Source organism: Fukomys damarensis, unplaced genomic scaffold (genome assembly GCF_012274545.1).
Source record: "Fukomys damarensis isolate Sample0158 unplaced genomic scaffold, DMR_v1.0_HiC HiC_scaffold_30, whole genome shotgun sequence".
NCBI classification, from domain to species: Eukaryota; Metazoa; Chordata; class Mammalia; order Rodentia; family Bathyergidae; genus Fukomys; species Fukomys damarensis.
This window is the reverse complement of record NW_022900942.1, coordinates 64,028,657-64,053,081: the sequence shown is the minus strand read 5'-3', so window position 1 is coordinate 64,053,081 and position 24,425 is coordinate 64,028,657. Positions and strand designations below refer to the sequence as shown.

The 24,425-nt window shown below is 44.5% G+C and overlaps 1 protein-coding gene across 1 annotated transcript in view; it reads left to right on the top strand.

Moving 5' to 3' along the window:
- Epb41l3 (erythrocyte membrane protein band 4.1 like 3) overlaps positions 1 to 24,425 on the top strand; it is a 138,527-nt gene that overhangs the window by 92,492 nt on the left and 21,610 nt on the right. The window contains exons 7-14 of the mRNA XM_033757577.1: positions 5,158 to 5,233; positions 7,328 to 7,546; positions 8,225 to 8,312; positions 13,507 to 13,659; positions 16,182 to 16,279; positions 17,007 to 17,182; positions 20,611 to 20,837; positions 23,868 to 24,416. Coding sequence (XP_033613468.1) covers positions 5,158 to 5,233; positions 7,328 to 7,546; positions 8,225 to 8,312; positions 13,507 to 13,659; positions 16,182 to 16,279; positions 17,007 to 17,182; positions 20,611 to 20,837; positions 23,868 to 24,416 — 1,586 coding nt within the window. The remainder of the gene's footprint in view (positions 1 to 5,157; positions 5,234 to 7,327; positions 7,547 to 8,224; positions 8,313 to 13,506; positions 13,660 to 16,181; positions 16,280 to 17,006; positions 17,183 to 20,610; positions 20,838 to 23,867; positions 24,417 to 24,425) is intronic.

Sequence of the window (24,425 nt, the reverse complement as noted above, 5' to 3'; positions counted from 1 at the left end):
ACATGAGAGTTTTCAAAAATGGGATAACAAATAAGACTGAAGTTATTGTCTGGTGACAACCTCTTTTCTGGGGCCCTGAAGATAAGTAGAGAAATGTGTGTTTCCTAATGGACAAGAAAAAGTCCATGAGCTTCTCAAAAATTGAAAAGTAGCTAATAAATACTAAGCAAGTTAAGACAACTAATGATTAAAGGCAAATTAAAAGGAAACGTCCTGGGCTTGGTTATGGCTTAGGTGTAGAGCAGTTGCCTAGCAGGCTGGAGGACCTGAGTTCAATATCTAGCAGGTAAGGAAAAGAAAGAAAGAGAGAATGAAGAAGAGAAAGAAAAAGGGAAAGAAGAGAAAGGAAGGAAACAACAAAAACTAGCATCACAGAGAAAAGGGAAAGGAAGAAAGTTGAGGAAGGAGGGAGGCGGGGAAAGAAGATAGATCGTTTTTCACCTCTTTGGATTAACAAAGACTTAAAAAATTTAACAAGTTTAATAATAAATTTCACTGGCAAGTACAATCCCAGTGGACAGAAGTATGAATTGTTGCACAGTAGTTTTTATTAAAATTTAAAATGTACTTGCTGTCTGACCTTTAGTTTTGCGTGAAGACTTTTATTCAGCATTTGTGTTAGAGAAAAAATGCACTTGTGTGCACATGAAATATCATTTCTAACGCTGTTTGCAGAAGCAGAAAACTAGAGGGAGCCTAAATATCTGTTTGTAAAGAAATGATGACATCAATCGTAGAAGAGCTGCAGAAATAGGGCTTGGTGTGGGGAAAAAATGAGAACCAAGACCTGTCATGTAAGGTACAAGACCCCAATGATGAATGTAACTGTACTGTATACCTAAAATGTACCAATAAACTCAATGAGAAAAAAATTTCAAAAAAGAAATAGGGGTTGGGTCCTGTTAGTGAAAAGTAGGTTGCCAAAATAGTGTTTACCACATTTCTTTTTAAAAAGTTACATATACAGAACTGCATGGGAAACTTGTGGGGCACATGAAAGATAGAAGCAGTAATCAAAAATAGGGGGTAGAAAAGGAGGGTTTTGTTTTATCCTTTAACACTTGCTTTTATCACATGTGTATATAATCTTGAGTAGCTGATTTTTTTTAATTCGTATTTTTATCAATAAAACCTAGATTAATTCTCCTGAACACCTGACTCTTTTTGAAGGATGAATTTAAGACCAGTTTATTAATGGGAGCATCATTGCCATTCAGGTTTTCAAATAGCTTCCTGTTAAAGAAAGAACAGGGCAAGGGCCAGGGATTTAGCTCAGCGGTTCGGTGGCCTACCTCGCAAGCGCAAGGACCCGAGTTCAATCCCTGGTACCAAAAAAGAAAGAAAAAAAGAAAAAAGAAAGAACAGGGCAGGGGATTTAGCTCAGTGGTGCCACTGCCTGCCTCGCAAGTGCAAGGTCCCATATTCGATTCCTGGTACCAACAAAAAAAAAAAAGAAAGAACAAACACTTCTTAGTACCTGTGTGAGTTCTGAAGTAGCAAAATACCCTATGTATTAATAAGTTGTAAGTGCTAGGAAGCAGTTTGAAATGGTTCAGTGTGAAGTAACACCCCTGGATCACTATATTTCTAGATATTAGAGAATGTGTTGGTTACTTATACAAATAACATCACCGTATTTCTAGAGAAATTTGAGGTATCTACGAACTAGAAACTTGATTATGAATTAGTTTATAATTGAGTTTGAAAACAAGAATGGCTACAGTGTAATACATAGGTGAAAATACTTTTTCTTGTTCCAAGGAACCCTAATAAAAAGATTAAAATGATGAATATGGTCTACATATCTTTTTATGGAGTTATTAAAAGCAGATATGCATATATTTTTGCCCCCTCCTTTCTCATTTGTGCTCCCTCCTCAGAGAATAGAGACCCCCAAAAATGTGAGACTTGAAAGATGTTTCTGTCCTGCAGATCAGGACGTGTAGGTGACTGTCCATCTTGCAGAGGAGGGGACAAGGAAAATTGGGATGCTTTTAAAAGTACAATTTGGTATTTCTACCTCTATTCCTTGCTGTTTGCTATCCACTAAAATGCCTCTCTGCCCCAAAGCAGAGAAATATTATCAGATCTAATGTTCTAATGGTAAACATCGCCTCCTCTTCCCAGCACAGGTGATGAAAGGCTTTCCCGCCCTCATTATGCCAGGCCACAGCCCGTGGAGACCATGCTGATGAATAAGAATTTTAAATTATAAATTTATGATACATAGTAAATTCTGAAACTGAAGAATGTGTTCTTCGGAACCAACTTTGGTCCTGCATGATACATGCCTTATCTCAAATGAAACTCTTAAATGCACTCTATTTTGTGACTGTGAATACGGTATATTTGTGATATGGAGGATATGGTTTATAGTGGTTTTATGATACCAGTCCAGTCTGTTTTGAAATCATAACATTTGGCATTAGAAATATTTCACGAAAACGAATTCCACTGAGTGCCACAATTTTGTATTTATCATAAAATTTTAATTGAAAACCCTCCATTGGCTTTATAGAAAATAGATTTTAGAGCCGGGGATTTAGCTCAGTGGTTCCGGTGCCTGCCTCGCAAGGACAAGGACCCAAGTTCTATCCCTGGTACCAAAAGAAAAAAAAAGAAATACGGATTTTATCGTGTCCAAACTTGTTCGTTTCCTGTTGCTGATCAGGGCCACATCTGAGCGGCCTGGGGCCTGCAAGCCAGCTCGTGCATGAGCTCATTCTTCAGAATGATTTATCTCTGTTCTCTTCTCAATGGGGAATTCGTCTGCCTGTTAATTTTTGGTTTTGTGCCTCACTTCATTGAGGATTTTTTTTTTCCAGTACTGGGGATTGAACCCAGGGTCTTTACACTGAGCTACAACCCCATCCTCTTTTTAAAATCTCTTATTTTAAGAAAGTGTCTCACCACATCACCAACTTGCCTAGACTGGGCTCAACCTTGGGATCCTCTTGCCTCAGCCTCCCAAAGTGTTGGGAAACATGTGTGCCACTATATATATTCAGCTTCACTGACATTTTGCCCCCACCACCGTTGTGATGTCTCTTGTAGTATAGTTTCTCTAAACTTCACCATTTTTTCAAAATAATGTCCCACAAGACCTTGTAGTTAGTTTTCGATAAATAACCTTAGGAATGTCGTGGGCTTCGTAATGGTGATCTTCGCTGTGATTCAAATCCCTCCTGTATTAGAACCACAAGCGAGCTTATTAAAAGCTCAAGTCTGTACCACAGTCCAGATCCGAGGAAGAAAAATCTTGGAGATGGAGCCCAGGAACTGGTGTTTTTAACAAGCACTTCACACACTTCTGAGACCCAGTGTCATTTGCAACTTGCTCTTCTAGAATGAAGATTTTTTGCACTGAAATGTATTTCTCATGGTTTTATCACTTGTTTCCAATGGAGAATTTTCACCGAGTTTATTATAAGATTGTTTAATTACATTGCTGGGTTCAGTGGAAACAGTGTACTTTGTTGTGGATGAAAATTACAAAAGAGCAGTAAATCCATTTCCCATAACTAATCCATTATTTTTAATTCTGCTTGCTTGAGAGAGAAGTCAGCTCTCATGATAAAACCTTATTATTGGCAAACACTGGAGGGTTATATTTCAGTAGAGAGTGAGCAGGAATTAATAGAAAGGTAAAACGAAATCAGACTATTTTTGGAATAACAAAAGAAACAGCAGGGAAAAAAACAATCCCAAGACACATATTTGATGGACAGAGGTTTTAGGATTTCTAATTCTTCCATCTCATGTTTCAGTGATACTTTGAGTGGTTTAAAGATGATATTAAATAGCTAATAATATCCAGTCCTCTGCTAAATCCCTCCTGGGACCACTGGGGTGAGATACTCAGTGTGCAGAACCCTGAGTGTGATGTGCAGGGCAGTGTTAGGAATAAGCTGAAGGAATCCGTGGATTGATGACAGAAATGTAGGAAACTGCTGGAGCTTAGTATTCCTGTGTATAAAAAAGAACAGTGCCAGAAAGGAACTGATGTTTGGGAAGAGCTCGTGGAGAAAGTGGAGTTTCTGGATGGTGTTACATGGAGTGGGCGCATTTGGGTGTCTTAGGAGATCATTGAAAGCATATGGGGTGTCGTGGCAGGGGGCAGGCAGGACAGCAAATGCATGGCCTGATGGGAAGGCTCCTGGGATAGAAGCTGGGAGACCTGGGACGAGTTTTCCATGGCCTCGGGCAAAACACAGCCAGGCCCCAGGCGGAGAAACTTTCAATGTGAAAGCAGCCCTCAGAGAAATGATACCCAGGTCTTGGTAAATGACTACATTGAAAAGCCCAAAGGAAAGAACCAGGTGAATACATTTAAAAGTGATTGCAAAGAGAGTAAGTGTAGAAACAGATGTCTTTTTCATGTTCATGTTGATAAATTGTTCACAAGCAAGGGCAGCATCATGAACTACTGAGTATGGGAAGGCCGTTTCAAAGGTCAGTGTGGAGTAGGCCTCTGCAAACTTGGGTCCAGCTAACCCTTTTCACGGCTGCAGCAACGTTAAGTCGATGCCACCGTGTAAAGGTCCATCTGATCATGGGCTACAGAGGCGTAGCATTGCATAACGTACCGGAAATACATTCAGTATCTGTCTCATCTCGAAGTTCCATGAGTGAACAAAGACTTCAGCAGAGCAAACCAGTTATTAAAGCATTATTCACAACAAACCTTTCCCATAAAACTATTGTCCCTTGACATTAATAATAATGGAACTTGAGCTATAATAAAGCAAAGAGGACAAAGAAAATGGGAATCATGTCCGTAGTGGTGTTCTGTGAGTTTCCCAGAAATTCATAGCAATAAATCCAGTTCCAGACCTATCTGATGGAGGATTGCCCATATCGTTTACTCTTTTCCCTTCTTCCGGTGGCTTATCTTTGATGCTGAGAATGGAAGGAAGTTCGGTTAATTGCCTTGCGAGTTAAAAGTGCCAGTGAAGGATTTGATAGAGGACAAGACTGGAAATTAGAGGAGGTTTCAGGCTTCTCTATGGCTTCATGTAACAGAGACGTCCTTGTTTCCACTAGTGATCAGAACTGCCTGGGTGTTAGGGCTTGGAGTAAGGTCTTTCCAGCAATCACTTAAAACTATAAGTGAGTTTTCTACAGTCTTACTCAAATTTCTTTTTCCTCTCCCTACAGGTGGTGCTTGGCAATTTTCATTTAATGTGAAATTTTACCCGCCAGACCCTTCCCAGCTATCTGAAGACATAACCAGGTATTTGACGGCTGTCTGTGAACAGGACAGCCACACTGGGGGGTGCTGTGAGCCCCTTGGGGTCTCCAGAGAAGAGTGCACTTAAGTGTATGGCCTTCCAGTCACCCGTGCTCACATGCCAAGAAAAAGACAACTCAGTGCGCACAAGCATCTGATGAGAGGTTTGCCAAGTCCTGTCTGGTAACAGCTGAGTCTTCGGTGCTAGCCTGATATTCCCTTCTCCCGGCCCTGCTGTGAAAACACGCAGGATGCAGATGCTGTCACCCATCGGCACAGAATTGGTTCTCTTAGAGCCTCACGCTTTGTGTGTGACAAACTTGAAATTTCATAGCTGTTTTAAAAATCACACACACACATACACATAGGAAGATACAAACAAATGCATATAAAGCTAAGAGTTTGCTTTTTATGCCTTCCATGTACAAGGAAACTGATTAATTTGTTTTCTGGTAAGAGGTTGAGAAAAGAATCTAACATAAAAATACTGCAGCTTGGTGGCTGAGCTAAGTGCAGAAGGGACTCATTTGAGAAGCAGTGTTGGGTGGCTCTGTCCATTCAGGTTAGTGTCATGAACTGTCATGGCCTGGCTGGCTTATAAACAACCGAAACGCATTTCTCACTGTTCCAGAGCCTGGAAGTTCCAGGTCAGGGTTGTATTTCCAAGAGGCTCAGCTTCTGGCTGCAGATTCCTGCACTCCTGCTCTCTCTGTCCTGCCAGAAGGTCTCCCTTTGGCTTCTTCTGTATGGCTGCTGATCTCCTTGATAACCCAGTCACCTCCCAGAGCCCCTGCCTCCTACTCCAGCACCTCGGAAATCGATTGCAGCACACGAGTTAGCGGGATGGGGCAGGACGCGGACGTGGAGTCCTCCTTCCTGGCTTCCCACACGTTCTCCTAGTCATCCCCTGACTCCCCCTCTGTTGGCTATCTGTTGATGACCAGACAGAGTGGCTCTGTCCTACTACAGCCTCATGCCTCCTTGGGGGGGCACTTTGCATGGAAGAGAAGTTACTCCAAACAGGTTCCGTCCATTGTTAGGATTAAAAACCAGATATATCTGGAGAAGGGCAACAATGAGTTTCTTTGCTATTTTAGATCTCCTTCATACTTGCAGTAACTCAGAGGGAAGATACTTTTTAGCCAGTATTGAGGGATTGTCTTACTATGTGACTGTGGAGGCTGCATATACCTAGATTTGAAACTTCAGGGGTTAGTTTCTTTCTAATCAGCTGTGTAGTGTTCGGAGAAACTGTCAGGCGTTTAAGGATTTTTATAGCTGGTTATGTGGATTTCACTTACACTGAGAGGGACTTCAAGATTTTACATAGTCATCCCTTTTGACAGAATGACAGTTCGTTGCTCGTGTGAAAGGTAGGTGACGGGTATTACTAAAATTCAACAGTGTTAACACTCCACTGTGAAGTCTTTTGCAGCTGGTTAAGTCACACCTGTAAATTTTAAGGCAAAATAAGGAAGACTACAAATCAGCTGTTAGTGAAGATATTTTACGCTATCATGGCAAAATTTCATGAAAAATGTTTTATATTGCTTCAGTTTACAACTCTTTGCTTACAGTGACAAGGGTCTCAGACTTTAAGGTCGTAGTTCTTTGAAGTTAGTGTTCAGCTGAGTTAAACTCTGGGTGACAGCCTAGCTCACGAAGGCACAACTGATGTTACCGGAAGTCTGGCTCGATCACATAGAAAGACCTGTCGTCTAGATTTGAGATGAGACCTCTGGAAGGCTGCTTGGGGCTCAGTGTCATATTTAAGAGCATCATTTTTATATTATAATTTCCTCAACCTAGTATTTTTGGGAGTATGTTGGGAGCTGTTCATTTGACTTTAAAAGTTAAATTAAAAGCTGTTAGGAAAACACCTTTAGATTCCTTTTGCTCTGTACATTACCAGTGAAATCCAGTTTTATGTTGAACATGGCCTTTGTCTAGGGACCCTTAAATGTCTTTGGTAGCCCAGGGCTTGTCCCGTGTAGATGAAGAACATGTCCGCGTGCACAGATGTTAGCGACTGTGTCCCAGCTGGTCCCCCAGGGCGCGGGCTGTCCCGCGTGTCTCACGCCGGCCTCTGTCCTGAAGGTACTACCTCTGCCTCCAACTGCGCGACGACATCGTGTCCGGACGGCTGCCCTGCTCCTTCGTGACCCTCGCCCTGCTGGGCTCCTACACGGTCCAGTCAGAGCTTGGAGACTACGACCCTGACGAGTGTGGCAGCGATTACATCAGCGAGTTCCGCTTCGCCCCAAACCACACAAAGGAACTGGAGGACAAAGTGGTCGAGCTGCACAAGAGCCACAGGTCGGTGGGGACGCTGAGCGTGACGCGGCTGGAGCGTCGAGGTGGGGGGGGGCTCTCCGGCCGTCCTGGTCATGCTCTCGGTGCGTGAGTCGCACCTGGGAAAGCTCTGGGGTGGGTGAGAGCCCCGCAGAACAGCCAGCTGTGCCCTTGCAGGGTCTTCCCTCAAAGCCCTTCATCTCCTTATGCCTTTCTTACTCACGGGTGGAGCCTCCCTCTTCTAAACTGCTTAGGACCACAAGTATTTCAGAGTTTGGAATACTTGGATGTAAACAATAAAATACCTTAAGGAAGGGAACCCAAATCTAAACGCAAAATTTGTATTCCACATGCTTTTTATACACAAAACCTGATGGTGCTTTTACACAGTATTCTTTCGTGTTCCTGTGCTTTGACTGCCACCAGTCACGTGAGTTCAGGTGTGGAACTTTCCCCTGTGGTGTCATGTCCATGCTTAACAACTTCAGACTGTGGAGCCCTTGAGGCTTTTGATATCTGATTAGCGGTTTTCCACCTGCATCTGCCCATCAGTCACTGAGGGCTTGTTTGTAAGATAGCAAAGAACTAAGTGGGAAATTTTAGAGCCCCACCAGATAAAAGAAAATCAGCTAACTTTTTAATTTCTAATTCTAACCGATAAGCAGGGAAACCAGCCTTGTAATACATTTTTTTTCCAATCAGAGGAATGACGCCAGCAGAAGCAGAAATGCATTTCTTGGAAAATGCCAAAAAGCTCTCCATGTATGGGGTGGATCTACACCATGCCAAGGTAACGCCTTTTCAAACCCCCACACTCTCAATTTGCTGTTGTTATTTCAGTAAGCTGGCAATTTTTACATCCATTAATGTAAACAGAATCTTTGAGGGTTCAGTTTGTGTTTGCCTTTTACGCCTTATTCCATGATCAAACAGTCTTAGCTCTGACATTCACCGAAGGTTGGTCTTTGTGGCTGAGTCATAGGTACTTTCTCATCACTGATACACCATACCTGACACCCACAAGTTGAAGGAAGAAAGGTTTATTTTAGGTCACAAGTTGTAGAGGTGTCAGTCCATCCTTAGCTGGCTCCAGGGCAAGGTGGCTTGGCAGTAGAGAAACAGTCCATGGCAGGGCAGGCAAGGAGCAGCGAAAGATGAGGAGAGGAGGGCAGTGGACCTTCCAAGACCCATCCCAGTGACCCATCTCTTCCCAGTGCCACACTGAGCTCTAATCCACTGATGACCATCACACCCCCGTAATCCAGTCACCTCCCCACACCCACATCATGAGCAGGTGAGGCTTTGGGTGATGTCTAGATATAAACCATTACACTTAGGTTTCTCCCGGCCCAGGCCTCAAGGAAGCCCGTGGTAGTCAGTTGATTCTGTTGGAAACATCCCTTGACCAAACAAGCTCTTGGCTCACCTGCCCTCCTGGCTGCAGGTTACAAGGCCACCAAGTGCCCTTTCCTCCCACCAAGCACTGTCTCGCCTTTTCCCCAAAATATGCCCCCTTTGTCTGGACTGTCAGGCTCCTTCCTGTCCATCTTTCTGAATGAACTTGGCTGATTGTCCAAGCCCCAAGTGTCACATCTGTTATGTATGCCCTGTTCTGGAACCCACCCAGGCACTTACAAGTTCATGTTAAATTTATTCTGTCTCTAAAGTTTAACTATTGTGCTATATAACCAGAACCTTGAAATAAGATTTTATTTTTAAAAGTTCCAACTAAAATTAGGCCTCCAAGCCAAGGATGGTATTGCAAACTGGTATCGGGTGTAAGGTTAGAGGTGTATCCTGGACAGAGAGAAGCTGGACTTGAGCCCTGGGAGGGTTTCGGCTATAAGGGAGGAGAGATCAGCATGGACTTGGTACCATGCTTTTTCTAGAATCTCTGCTTCTCAGTGGTGAATGAGCCTGTAGACTACTAGTCTGCTCCTTAAATAGCCATGAACAAAAGCACTGTGCTGTTTCAGGAAAGCTTTTGTAAAAACTTTTATCTGCAAAATAAGTGACATTAGGGTTCTAGGGTTGGATTCTGGTACTTCAACAGTGATCAAAAGGTCACTCTCCAAAGTTCAGGGGTAGTTTCTTCTGATGGCAGCTGACAAGATAATATTGTCCTTCATAGGGATGCAGATTCAAGCTCTGTTAGACAGTGGGCAGTTTCACAGTCTGGGACTCACAAGGATGTGTGATTATAGGCTTCCAGGCAAATGGTGTCTTACATGGAATCAGGTTCAGGGACTAGAAATGAAGAGACTTCCAGCTGGCTGTGCTCAGGCAAACATCTTAACAACCCTGATAACCCAAGAGGTAAATCTGTGATCTGTAAGTTCCATTGCTGATGAAAGGGAGGCTGTTGTGTGGCTGTTGTTGACATCAGGGAGCACACTGATCCACTGTGAGGTTGGACAGGAAGTTGGGGGGGGGCATCGAGTCTGTGGGGTTTGATTGGTCATGTCTGTGAGGTTCGCAAGGCCGGAGCAATGGCAGTGTCTCTGAGGCTTGGCTGAGGCTTCCGCCAGGGAGGTGCTGGGATCTTGGATGCCGGGCACATTGACATTTGTGTGTAATTACAACAGCAGGTGTAGCTCTGTTTATTCGCCAGTTCATTACTATGCCTTTTCACTTAGTTCACAGTCAGATAACAAAGTGCGTTGTAATTTTTGCCAAGTATAAGTTAGTGGGAAGATTTCAACATAAAAATATGATCCAGGTTCTAAGATCTTTTTATTTTATTTTTCTAAGAGTTTTTAACCTAACTGGCTGAACGATAAGGACACAAGAAGAAAATGAAATTAGCATGAGATTTTGAGCTAATCAAAAGTATTTTGGGTCACATCCTGTACTTTGATTTACTGCCTAGACAAAAAATAAATACATAAGGATTAGAACCTTTTTTTTAGGGAAGTCACCTCAGGATGTAGCCGTGTTCCAATCAGTAAAAATAAAGTCTCTTGTCATTGCCAGAGCTATTGAGTTGGAATAGATGGCTGCTTTTTCATTCAGTAATATGATTTGAAATTATGCCAATTAGAAAGAGAGAATTAAGGAAGTGCAAATGCAGCCTGTTAGGGGACTCTGTCTGAATAGTAAGTATAACAAATGCATCGGTTTTAGATTCCATTTTCCATCCAGCCAGGCTCCATCATTTCAAGGAGGAAATTTACTGAATTGAATTAGAGCTCATTTCCGGTTATAAAGGAGCTGCTCCTCTTCTGTGGCTGGTAGGAACAGCCGGAGCTTCACGATCCATTTAAACATCTTGAGTTGTAGTCTTGCACTCGGCAGCTTTGTGTGAAGAATAAATGCTGACCGTGTGAGCAGATTGGCTGGTTCTCAAGGATCAGTAACACGACAGCAGGTGTAGGTCCTGCATCTTGGAAAGCGTGTCCTAAATACTTTATTATTTTCCCCCCTTAGGAAGGATGATTCTGCTTGTGTGTCGTTTAATGCCGATCTTAATAGGCTTTGTCAGGCCCTTTTATTTCAACCAAGAGTATGCAGTGTAGACGCAAATCCTCTCTGATGCCCCATGGACCGTGCAGTACTGAAGGATAAGCAGTATTTGAATGGGACTCGAACGGAGGGAGCAGTGTGACCCTTTTATTCCCATCGTGATGGACTGAGATAGTCCAGTGTCCCTTAGAACGGTAGCATCTACCTCTCTATTGAACGGGAAATGCACTTGTCCTCAAGAAAGGCTGTTAGTACCAAAGCTTTATCCAAATAACCAAATACTATGGCCTGTGGCAGAAATTTTGGCATGAAAATATCATTCTTTGTTGCCATACAATTAATGAAATAGAGGCTTTCATCCCATGTAACATCCCACTCAGTCCCGCCGTGTTCATTTTGCGTTCGCCTTTTCATTTCTCTTTCGGCGGGAGTATACACTGTAGGCTTGGCACATGTGGACGGGCCCTGAGTTGGCTCTAAGATCACAGAGATAAAATGGCGCAGCTTCTCCTAACCAACTTACACTCTCCAGGGGAGGCAGCTGTGGGAACCTTAATTCAGCACTGTTTGCCAAGGGCCATGCAACAATAACACCCTGATTTGGGGACCCAGAGCAGTGCATGTCGGAGACCGTAAGGACAAGAAGTGTCATCATCACCTTCCTCATCTGCTGCATGAACTGGGGGACACTGTTACTTTATGACCACTGACACGAAGGAGTGATTTCAAACTGTGTAATGATGAAAAGGCTTTACATGGCCTTTCCCTCTGCAAGCCTGAGACACCGCTCCTAAACTTACAGTCTGTGGGCAAAGACAGCGACTCAGACACAGTTGTTCCTTCAGGCCTCCTCGGGCCTGCCTTGAGCGAGGTGGACCCTCTGAGCAGTCGTGGAACAGGTGGGAGGCTGGGGGTGGGGGTAGGAGGACCAGCACCTTGGGAGCAGCAGGTTGTAGCTCTTTACAGCACTCTCTTGAATTCAAGCCCTTGTTATATGGCAGGCAGTTGCTGGTCTGTGTGTTTTCCTGAAATTCTATTATACAGTAATATCCTGCCATGACACAGTTCCACTATGGGAGAGTAATTTGGTCTCTAATGGAGAGATCAGTGACGAGGTAAGATATTTCATTTTAAACCAATTATATCCTGATGGCCAACTTAACATTTCCCAGAGGTGGACCACTGTCTAGTTTGGATTGAAAATGTGCATCTTGTGCCCTGCGTGGATAAGAGTTGGGAAGTCACTTCCCTCCGTATGGACGGTTTCCTGTTTGGATTCTCCAGTTGTCCCTTTGCTGTTGCCGGTGCAGCAGAGTGGCTCAAAGCCCAGGACAGCCTGGGACCAGTGACAGGCCGGAGCCCCGGGGCCTGAACAGAGCATCCTGGGCGAACCCGGCCTGGCACCAGTGGGCAGTGAGTCAGCGTGTGGGGTCTGCAGCTCTAGTAGTCCTGCCTGCTTTCGACCCCAGTCAGGGCCACCGTAGATATCCCCTTACCTGACCTCAGTGGCACAGGACACTTCATGGGGATGGAGACAGGCTGAGCTCGGTGTGACAGCTGAGACCCAAGGGCATTATCTGAAGAGGAAAGGTGCAAGTGGTAAAAGCCAGGCCCAGTTACAGAGTGGCCCGGTGCTTGCCCAGAGCGCACTGTGCATTATGGAGCCCATATCTGTACAGACATCTATGCGCCACTGTGTGCACCCCTCGGCCATGTGTGTGCAGGTGCTGGGTTCACATTCGTGCTTCTCAATGACCATTTCATATGGAACTTTTCCTCTGACAGTCATGGTGTATAACGAGGATTGAGGTTCTTCTTAAAGTAACAAAACTCAAAATACTCAACATGGAAGACAGGGTCTCCCATGTATGTGTGTGTGTGGTCCCAGAGAGTGGGGAGTTGAACCCAGGACCTTTGCACTGAGCTACATTCCCAGCCCTCTATTTTATTTTCTGTTCTGAGACAGGGTCTAAGTTACTAAGTTGCCCGGATTGGGCTAGAACTTGCGATCCTCCTGCTTCAGCCTACCAGTGCTACCACAGCCAGCTAAGGGCCCTTGTGTTAATACACAAGTCGGCCGGAAATGCTACTCTAGAGCCAAGTGGTGTATGGTCAGCGGGTACTCTTCTGTAAAGTGGCCTTAGCAGTTGCACAGTGAAGACTGAATCATTCCACACAGTACCATCTATCCCCTCTTGTCACTCAGCCCACGGGCACTGCAGCCACCTCAGCCACTGCGGACACGGCTGTTAGAAACCGTCACTCACTGGACCACTGCTGGGTACCGTATTTATGCCATAAATCTAAGCAGATTCGACCCTAGCAATCTCCATAGTGAAATCTGTCATCATCAAACAGCTGCTTTTCCATGGTAATGTTTTTTTTTTTTCTTAAGGCTGCAGTATTTTTCATATTTAAATTAGTCAGTGATAGGTGCTGTCCTGGTGGTGTAAATCTCATACCCAGAGAAAAGTGGGAATAAGTGAGATACTGATTTGTTGTTTCTTGCTGCAATTTCCCAGGACTCGGAAGGAGTAGAAATCATGTTAGGAGTCTGTGCGAGTGGTCTGTTGATATATCGTGACCGACTGCGAATAAATAGATTTGCCTGGCCCAAGGTTCTGAAAATCTCATACAAAAGGAACAACTTTTACATTAAGATTCGGCCAGGAGAGGTAAGTACACTGCATTTGCATGTGCTTTGGGAAGGAAGGTCCCTGACATGGACAGAAATAGGAATTCTCTGCTCATATGTTCTAGTCATCGTGAGACACGGTGAATTATATCTAAATGCCTGAGAGAATTAGTTGTAGGTTTATCCGATAAACACTAATAAATAACATGTTCTCTTCTTTATTATGTTGTTCTAGTTTTTTCCCAACTGTATGCATTAACTGAAAGGATTTTTTTACAGACATTTTAATATAAAAACAAGATTCATGAATAACTTTTGTATTTATCAAGCCACGGAGAATAAATTTCTTCCCTTGTGTCCTGTTTTTAATAGCTCCATTCTCTCTCTAATTTTTCCTGCAGATTTGACTGCACCCTAATGACTAGCGGAGAGGTACTGTGCTTCAGGGTACAAGGAAGATTAGAACACAGGGTGCTGAGTGTGGGTTATGCAAGTAGTCCACAGCCCAGTCTATTTCCACAGATCCCTACTTTATTTTAATCAGCGAAGCTAATAACAAATCAGAATTGTTAACTCTAGGAACACCCTATAATCAGCTTAGACTTCCATCTTCCTTAGTGTTTTGTACATAACCAGTAGTAAATACCTGCTTTTATTTGTTTAAGAAATTCTTAATAATTGCCTCCAGTTTCTCGTTGGCATGGTAATCTACTGGAGGCAGGCGGAACTCAAAGATTCTCATATATGACTCTGAACACTGGGGCGAGACAGTTACCTCCTGCCTTCAAAATCTACTGCTGCAGTGGAGTTTCTTAGCAGAAATGCAGTTTTAAAAAAACAGATAAATCAAACAACCACGATGAATGCAAACTTAAAAATCACAGTTATCTTTGACACCTGAAATAATCTATCAGCTTTCCATGTAAATAACTGGAATCATAAGGTTTTTAAGATATTCTAAAGATGATATCTATTTAACATATCTAATCTCTTCTAAATATTGTTTGTTAAACTTATAAGGCATGAATTCTCTGGACATTTATTAAGTGAGCAATTAGTGTCCAGTCATCATGATAAGCATTGGAAACATGACCTTGTTCCTCTTAAGATTTTGTATGAGAGACACAGAACCATGATGCCAGTGAGATGATATTGCAAAAACAGAATGAGGATGGTGTTGTCAGAGCACAAAGGAATACTGGAGAAAGGAGCCAGGCTGTAACACTGGAAGTGTGGCTTTCTTAATGAAATTCAACTTCCTAGTAGTACAGTGATGGACCCAGACCAGGGCAGAGGGTGTGGGGAGGAAACGTGTGAGAGGAGCTTCAGGGGGAAGCAAAAGGTCATGGGTGCACTATGCAGCGAGAGCCCGGGGCAAAACCGAGTGTTCTCAGTGGGAGAGCACTTCCCTAGCACAAGACCCAGTACCTCAAAATGGGCAGAGAGAGCAACCAGGAAAAACCTTTGTAAAGTTGACTGATGGAGGTGATCTTAGGCAAGAGAAAGAAAGAAGGTGAATTTCAGGAAAGAAATCAACAACAAAGATTGCAGCCAGGCGCCTTGGTGCATGGACACCTACACTCCTAACACTCTGAGAGGCTGAGGCAGGAGGATGGAAAGTTTGAATTCAGTCGGGTGACTTCACGACTTAAGGAGATCCTGACTCAAAAAAATTTTTTAATTTACTCAAGGCCTTAGACAGTATCCAAAGAGCAAGGGAAGTTCAAGAAGATGTCCTGAAATAAAAATTCTGGGTAATACCATTATTTAAGAGAGGGGCAGGCAGAAGAGAAACTGAAGGAGATGAAGAAAAACATCTAGAAGAATAACAGGTTCTTTGCGGCACAGATTGCTTTGGCTGCTAATTATCTCAGTAGTGGGTGTTTTGTGGGCTTTGGGATGAGCCTTTCCTGTTTAGGGTGACTGCCCCCTGGTGGCCGGACGGGTGATCTCTTCAGAAACTGAAAATTCTACATCTAGAGGTAGTACTGAAATGTTGGCAGAAAAATCAGATAGGATGTTTCATCTTGAAAAATCAAATACCTGACGTATCATCTGAAAATACACATGCTGCAAAATGTGGGAATTATTTCTCCTAATCACTGATCTTATAACCCACAGTGGAACATACAAAGGGTAGCAGCCATGTTGGACACTAAGACATCAAATACCTAGGAGAAATACATAAAGTGTCATTTCTAAGTATGCTTTACACTTACATTTTGTTCATTTCTGTGCATTCCAGGTGAGGTCATTGTCATTGAGAAACCATGAAAATAAGACTTAAAAATTAGATCAGCGCAAACTGACCTCTGGGAGAAATCCGGTGCCTTCTTTTTGTTTAGTTTTCCTAAGATTCATCCTTGGGCAAAAAGCATTTAGTGCATGCCTAACATTTATCTGTACCCGTAGCACTTGAAAGAGAGAGATGTAAGGGTTTTTTAAATGGATAAATGTATATAATTTGTGGGTGGCGTTATGATTTTGAAATTAATTCACAGAGCTTCTGTTATGTGTGATTCTAAACTTGACTTTACTCTTCAACGTGTTTCTTTAATGTAGTTTGAACAATTCGAAAGCACCATTGGGTTTAAGCTGCCAAACCATCGAGCTGCCAAGCGTTTATGGAAAGTGTGTGTGGAACACCATACATTTTTCAGGTAGGGAGAGATCGTCATTTCCGTATAAGGAAGAATTAGAAAGATTGGAATCACTGATGCCGAAAAGATGGTTGGGAGGAACAACACTTTCTGTTCCCTCCAGTTCATGGCACCAGATTGCTTGATAAGAAATCATAACAGAATTCCTGATTAAACTTGAAGAATTTTCTTTGTCTTAGCTGCCCTACTCCCTTATGTGTTTATTTACTTATTTCTGGTACCAGGATTGAACTCTGAACCTTGAACGAGCAAGGCAGGCGGCAGCACCACTGAGCTAAATCCCGGCCCCCACTCCCTTTATTTCTTTCTTATCCTCACAGCGTCCTTTTCAAGTACACAGTCCACTCCTTACTATTTCAGAAATCCCTCCACATCCTGGACTCTCTTGCCCATCTATGGTACTAGGGCGATCCGTTTTGGGCCCATAGAACAACAAATCGGTCTTCATCCATACTTATTTAGGTGGTCTTTGGGCTCACAGAACCCTGACCTCTGTACTTGTTTGCATGTAAAACTTGGCTTAGTGCCACGCACTTACATCCACCTCTCTACAATACCCGTACTAATTAGTATATACTTTGTAGTTGAATCCTTTTTCCTCATAAAATGAGGTATTTAACTACAAGTTGCTTGTCAAAATTTAGCACCCAGAACACGGTGAAAAGTTTAAAAAGCGGCCTAGACATTTGACGTAATCTCCCCGACGCCTTTCCTTAAATATCTTTAGACTGCTGCTACCCGAAGCACCGCCAAAGAAATTCCTCACCTTGGGTTCCAAGTTCCGGTACAGCGGCCGCACGCAGGCACAGACGAGGAGGGCCAGCGCTCTGATCGACCGCCCCGCGCCTTACTTCGAGCGCTCGTCCAGCAAGCGCTACACCATGTCCCGCAGCCTGGACGGAGGTGGGTGGCGCGGAGCCCCTGTGAGCTTGCAGGAGGCACAGAGCGGCGTGGACATCGGGAATGAGAGGCAGCCGTGAATCTCGGATGGGTAGCAGGTGTCTGAAGTCCTCAACTCTAAGTAGTGCCCTTGGCAGGCTCCCCTCTGCTACCGGCAGATCTGTGTGACCCGACCAGGATTGGCCAAGCTGCCGAAGTGAAGTGCGGAGCTTTCAGAAGCCTGCACGCGAATTTGGAGAAGAGGCGCCATGTTAAGTGTAGTAATTAGGTTCCCTGTAAGCAATTCGGGTCTCTTGCCAGCAGACCTTAAATGATGAGCAGGTTTCTTTCAGCCTATTTGTTTCAGAAAGAAAATGGTAAATTGAATTTATCTCTTACCCAAGGTGGAGGGGTGAAATGAGGTCACTGCCACCCAGTTGCTGGTAGGAGCTGCTGGGCACTTCTGGGCCAAGGCCTCTCATGGTACTGACCTGAGGACCCGAGGCCCGGCTGGGCCAGTGTCTTCTCATTGAGAACAGCTGGAGATTGGTGTCTTATTGAAGCTGCATCCCATGCAAATGAAGAGAGTCAGAGGATTCTGGTGTGTGAGGGGGGTGGTTTCCATCAATTAGCAAAAACAAAAATCAGCAAAAGTTACAACTGCCCTGGGCCATCTCTCTCGCTTTGTTTCTGTAGCTGCTTCCTGTAGAGCCTCAGTCCCTGATGCCCCCAAGCCAGGGCGCTGAGATGAAGGACCCTTGAATCCTCTGATTAAAAAGCCAGTGTTTTCTAATCAGATATTGTATAAACTGCTTGGAGAAGGAGCCTGACAGTGTTGTAAGTGTCTGTCGTGTGTGTTGCTCTCAGAATGGAAACAGTACTCGGCTAGCCGTGGCAGTGCAGAGTGCGCACACTGCGTTCTCCATCTGGGCGACAGGTGGGAAATGCTTTCCGCACCCTAGGCCTCAGTTCAGTCATCTGGAAAATGGGAGGAACACTGCCCTGGACAGAGTAAATAAAAAGTAATAAGATATATGAGAAAGCAATCTCAGTATCGGCGTGATCATAAATGTCCCAGAAGTTACACTGGTAATTGTTCTTACAGGTTTCCGCTGCTGGCCTAAAAAGTTCATTGCAGTGGGCCTTCCATATCCATGGGCTCCAGATCTGCTAATTCAACCTACTGCAGGCAGAAACTGCTCTTCTTAAAAAATGACGCCCATGCCAAACATGTACACTCTGTTCCTTGTCATTATTATGTAAAAGTGGGTGGGGATTTACACGGCATTTACGTTGTGTGGTAGGTGTTAGAAGTAACCGAGAGCGGATTTCAAGTAACTTGGAGAGCCAGGTATTGTGGGGCCCACCTCTTATCTCAGCATTCTGAGAGGCTGAGACAGGAGGAGGGCAAGTTCAAGGCCAGCCTAGGTAATTTAGCAACTTGGTGAGGCTCTGTCTTAGAATTTAAGAAGGAAGAGGAGGAAGAAAAAGAGGAAGGAGGACAAGACTCAGTGCAAAGGCCCTGGGTTCAATCCCATAAATAAATAAACAAAGCTTCCATACCTAGGGAAGGGAGGGGGATCGAGGGGAGTATAGGATAAAATAAAATAAAATTTATTTTTAAAATCAGTAAATAGGGCCAGGGATATAGCTCAGTGGCACTGCACCTGCCTCGCAAATGAAAGATCCTACATTCGATCCCCAATACCAAAATATAAATAAACAAATAAGGTACATATCAGTAATCAGCAAATGTCACACCATTTTATGTAAGGGACACAGGGATCTTTGGATTTTGGTACCCACAGAAGTCTTAGACGCGCAGTCCTTTGTGTATACCAAGGGGCTACAGTGCCATTCTGTCTCCTAGGATGTCCAGAATGCCACATTTAGAGCCAGCTCTGTGAAATAAAATATTTGCCAGGACCGTTGCAGGTTGAATTCAGATTCTGACCTGCCTGTGTATAAGGCTTTCCTTTCTGCTGTGTCGCATTTACTTGTCTGCACCTCTGTTAACTGACTGTCCGTTCTCTGTGTGAGGAACTTGGGTAGCGTCCCCCTTGTCAGTGGTGTGTGCCTCAGGGAACACACTGGCTGTGAGTGTGTTCTCCTCCTGACCTTGTGTGTGCAAATGCCTGCAGAGAAGCTGGAAGATAGTTGTGAAGTCAGTGTATTTATACCATCCCATAGCTTCCTCCTGCCTGCTGGAGGTTATAGCATGGGCTGCCCACGCTTTGCCACACTGCCAGACCCGTGTGCCTGCCTCTGCCGCTGCCCTGGGTGCATGGTCCCAGACTGGAACATAACCTGCTTTTTGCAAAAAAAGCACATAGAAAAAAAGCTGTTTCTATGGCAACACATAGAAACAGCCTACCTGGTCCCTGGAGCTTTTCCCTCATTATAAAGAGACATGAAAAATCTTAGTGAAGATATTTTAGTAAAGTAGTTTAACTATTAAAAAGATTTCAGGAAGGAATTTATTTCTAAATCCTTCCTTTTAATTCTATTTTTAAAATTCCTAAAATATGAAGGCAGATCATGTTTTGACTGCAGTTAGCTACTATTTGTAAAGCAGCATTCATACATTTCTAATAATTTTTCTGATATGCAAATCCTAAAATGATGAATACTTGATTTTAAAATTTTAACTGAATTAAGCATGTCTTTTACTAAGACTTTTTAGCTGGGTCGGAAGTCTACCTTATATCTCTGATGTTTGCATGTTATTATTTGCACGAATTTCATTTATCAACATTTGTCTTGTTTTCCCAAAACATTAACAAAGTGAACAAGCATCTGTGCATCTCATCATGGTGGTCCGTTTAAAATGCAGTGTATATTCAAACACTTCTTGTATATTGGCTGAATGGAATTGCCATCTGAGTATTGGGAATATTGGCAGTGTGGTTCTTTTTTGCTATTAGCCTTAGGGCTTTCACGTTGTAGGAATGGTTGACTTTTTAACATTAAAAAAATAACGATAATGATCATGAAACTACCTGTGATTCAGTGCTGCTGGATCAGTGGCACTTCCAAAGATCTGCTCAGAAGCAAGCATGTTTATTAGGGCACTGGTCTGCTGCAAGTGCTGTGTCATGGGACTGACCAGGAAGCAGTGCTGCTGCCCACTGGCTCCTCTGAAGGGTGAGGAGCCCAGGGTCCACCCTGCTACAGCCTCACACACGCCCTCACCACAGAGCCGGGGCATGGCCAGCATTGTCCTGGACATTTAAGTAGTTTTAGAACACGGTTGTAGATGAAACAGAGATGAGCCTGTGGTGAGGCTTGTGCGAAGGTGCCCACTGATGCGTTGCTTTGTTTGTTTTTTAAGAGAAATCCTTTATTTTGCAGAGGAATTTCTTTTAAACCAGTGCTGGGGACACTGATGCTGTTCACCTGTCTTCTGACTTAACTATTTCAGATTTTGTTTCTCCAATTGTATTTGCTTTTAGCATCAGTGAATGAAAACCATGAAATATACATGAAGGATTCTATGTCTGCTGCAGAGGTTGGTACTGGCCAGTACACCACAACAAGGGGCATCTCTCAGACCAACTTGATCACCACTGTGACTCCGGAGAAAAAGGCCGAGGAGGAGCGCGATGAGGAGGAGGAGGAAGACAGACGGAGGAAGGCCGAGGAGGCCACGCCTGTGTCTGGGATCCGGCAGGAGGGAAAGGTACAGCCCCAGGCTGGCGCCCAGCAGCCACCTCCTGCTGCTCAGGAGGCGCGGGGATCCTGAGGCTGTGCCCAGGACCTGTTGAGATGCAGGGAAGCCCTAGGATTGCAGCTTCAGCATTTGCTCACTGAAAGTTGCTTTCTTAACGTTTAAAACCTTTTTCTCTTAATGAGGGATGTGCTATATAAGACTTTCAACAGCTGTCCTGTGTGTGTCTTTTTAAAATACTCTGGGTGCTTTTGCTTGGGTTTGCAACGCAAAACTTTGCCAAAGCTGTTTTCTTTGTTTCTGGCCCCAGTCTCCTACCCAAGTGTAGAATATTTTTCTAGACAGGGTAAGCACACCCTACCCTTCTGATATGAGTACACTGAGTGCCCGTGGCCTGGGTCTTTTTGGTCACCCTTTCTTAGTCTTCTCCTCTAACCAGCAGAGGGGTGAGTGGCTGTGCTTTGAAAGCTGTTGCTCAGGCACAAGGTCCCAAGGGAAGAAAAAAAAAGTAGGTTCGTTAGCAATTTCTCCAGGTGTTTTCCACCGTGCATTTTGTGACATTGTTTCCCACAAAGCTAAATTTCTTCTTGAAATTTAAACATCACCCTCGTTTGTGGGGATCCATCACAATAAAGCAACTTTTTAGGAAAAACAGTTTAAAGGTCGACATAGTTGGGAGGTTTGTACATGATAATAATTGGAAGCCGGAGTGATCCTGGAGCGCGCAGGGTACAGAGAGACAGGAAACACAGCAACAGTGTTTGTGTAAACTGCAAGTTTCTCTGAAATGATCCACGAGTGGGCTCTTGAAATACACGTGTATGTGATAGAGAATCACCACTCAAGATTCCATAGGAAAATATTTATTCCCCAAGAATTTAACATTGATATTTTAACAGAGTGGATGAAGAAATAATTTTGGTAGTCATATTACAATATTCCAAGTGACTCAATCCATTTTCTTTTTAAGTTTTGCTCTTCTTAAGGATTCTTTTACTTGCCAAGTACAAGAATAAAAGCACAGGGTAGAAAATGATGGCAGGGTCCTGTGGATCACACGCTGTTAAGATGTGCTTTTGTCCTAAATTTCACAATTCCACTGTTCCTGCCAATTCCATCCAGGGCAGGTTTTAACTGGGCCATGAAAAGAAGACAGTGCACCCAAAATGCAAATGTTCCTTACGCTTAATTAGTTCAAACTTCTGCAACATTGCCCATCCCAACAGATGATTCTCATGGCTGTGTAAATATAATTCTGTGACACGCAAAAGTAAGTGATTTTTAGTTCACTCCCAAAATAGGTCCAGGCAGTCTGTGTTTGATTTTGAAAGACTGCCGTGTCGCTTTGACCTGTGATACGCTTTATGCCATGGGAAAAGGCAAAGACAGCACAGCGCCCTCGGCACCTGAGTCTGAGAAGCCAGTGCTCCGGGCAGGGATCTAGCACTGATGCCGACCATCTTTCTTAGCCCCGGCGCAAAGCTGTCTTTTACAAATCACTTTAATATGCAGCATAGAAGTTTCAACTTCAGTTTTATTCTTTTCCATCTTCAAAAGGTAACATAAAGAATACTTGCCATTTTTTTATGAAAATCAAAATGTACTACTGAAAATAGTTCTGAAGAGAGTAGCCTCGGTTTCCTGGGGAAGAGACCTCTTCCTGCTGCTGACTCCCCAGGTCCGGGCAGCCAAGGACAGCAGCCCTCACGCGGTGGCTCATAGCACGCTGAGAGCTGTGCAGCTTCTCTAAGGTGCAAACATGAGTGTGCCTGCACAGAGACACGTCCAGTGCTGATGCAGCCAGGACGTACTCTTACTCGTGTATCTCCTTTCCCTCGTGTCTCCGATGGAATTTTCTTTGTGCATTTTCTTTCCCGCTGTTGCTGTATTTACCATGTCTCTCCAAGTCAGGATTGGATAACCATCACCGAGCAGCCTGGGCAGCCTGCGTGCTGTCAGGTAAAACACACACAAGAGGCTCACAGTCAAACGCAGGCATAGCAGCGGCAGGAGAGGTCTAACCCTCCTGAGGCTCTGTGCACCCTGGCCTTGAATTCACCAGGCCTGGGCAGCTCCGTGCTCTGCCCAGTTCCCACTTGTTTTCTGCCCTCCGAGGCCAGCAGCCCTTCACCATGAACAGAAGAAACCAGCTCCAAACATGGAGACCCCAGAGCCCCTGAGACCAGAGCTAGGTTCAGCCTGAGGTCACCAGGGCGCTGCTGTGTATGTGCAAAGCTGTCAGCTAAGAGAAATCAGAGGCTGGAAAAGTGTCTTTCTGTCATTTGTCTAGTACAAATAGTGGAAACCAAACCCATGGGACTGAGCAAAAAGAACACCACTGATTTTAGCTGATGGTCCTCCTACATCGTAGGTAAAGGACCCAGGAGAGAAGTTTGAAAAGAAATTTCAATTCTTTGCGGGGAGTCAGAGCTCTGAAGTGCCAGTCATTGAATCTGTCAGTTGTGCCTGTGTATCAGGTAGGAGAGGGGCCAGAAATCTGTTGCTTCAAAAACCCACCTTTTTTATAGATATGACTGACGACCAAGGAAAAGAACAATACCAGAATTTTGTTTTAAAAAATTAATCAATATTTGAATTGGATTTCATTTTTAATCTAGCTGAAGTATCCTAACAGATCTGTTACCTAGAGATCAGGAAAGGTTATTGAAAGTCTTGATTTTGATTTATTAGATTCGTTTGCTCTCAAAACCCTAAAGCTTTCTAGCATCGTGGGCCTAAAATGAAATTTGCTGATCATGGGAACCGTGTAGACATTGGGATTGCCCGCGAATCCCTTGTGTCCTGACTTGAGAAATCACACCCTGTGTGAGACTCTCTCATCCAGGGGAGAGCTGTGGCCACCCGTGGGGACCTGGCATGCAGCTCGACTCCCGTACAATTCACGAGCTACCCTAGTGCTGAACTTTTTGTTTTATAATTTTATATCGATACCCATAAGGAAATTTAACTAATCGCAGTTTTCTTTTTGTCCTTTTGCACCTCTGTTTGCCGCTTCCTGTCTCTCTGTCTCCCTCTCTGCAGTCACCCAGGCTTGGCCCTGACTCATGTCCCTCGTCACCCCCTCCCGCCCCTGCCCATCCCGCATCCTCCCCAGAGCTCCGTAGGAGGTGTAAGGAGAAGGGACCCAAAGCACCGGGCTGCGAGGCGCCGGAAGAGCCCACAGCGGCGGAGGCCCAGGGCCAAGGGAAGGCGCGCTTGGGGGAGCAAGATATGGCCTTCCGCTGCCGGCCGCCGGCCGCCAGCAAGGGCGCCACCCTGTTCTCCTTCTCCTTGCAGCTCCCCGAGTGCTTCCCCTCGCTGCTCGATGACGACGGGTACCTCTCTTTCCCCAGCCTGTCCGAGAGCGGCCTGCTGCCCCGGAGCCTGCAGCGCTACCTCCCCATCCGCTCGCCCTCCCTCCTGCCCTGCTTCCTCTTCCTCTTCTTCTTCCTGCTCTCCGCCTCCTTCTCAGTGCCCTACGCCCTCACGCTCTCCTTCCCTCTGGCTCTGTGCCTCTGCTACCTGGAGCCCAAGGCGGCCTCCTTGAGCGCCTCCCTAGACAATGACCCGAGTGACAGTTCAGAGGAAGAGGTGTGTACC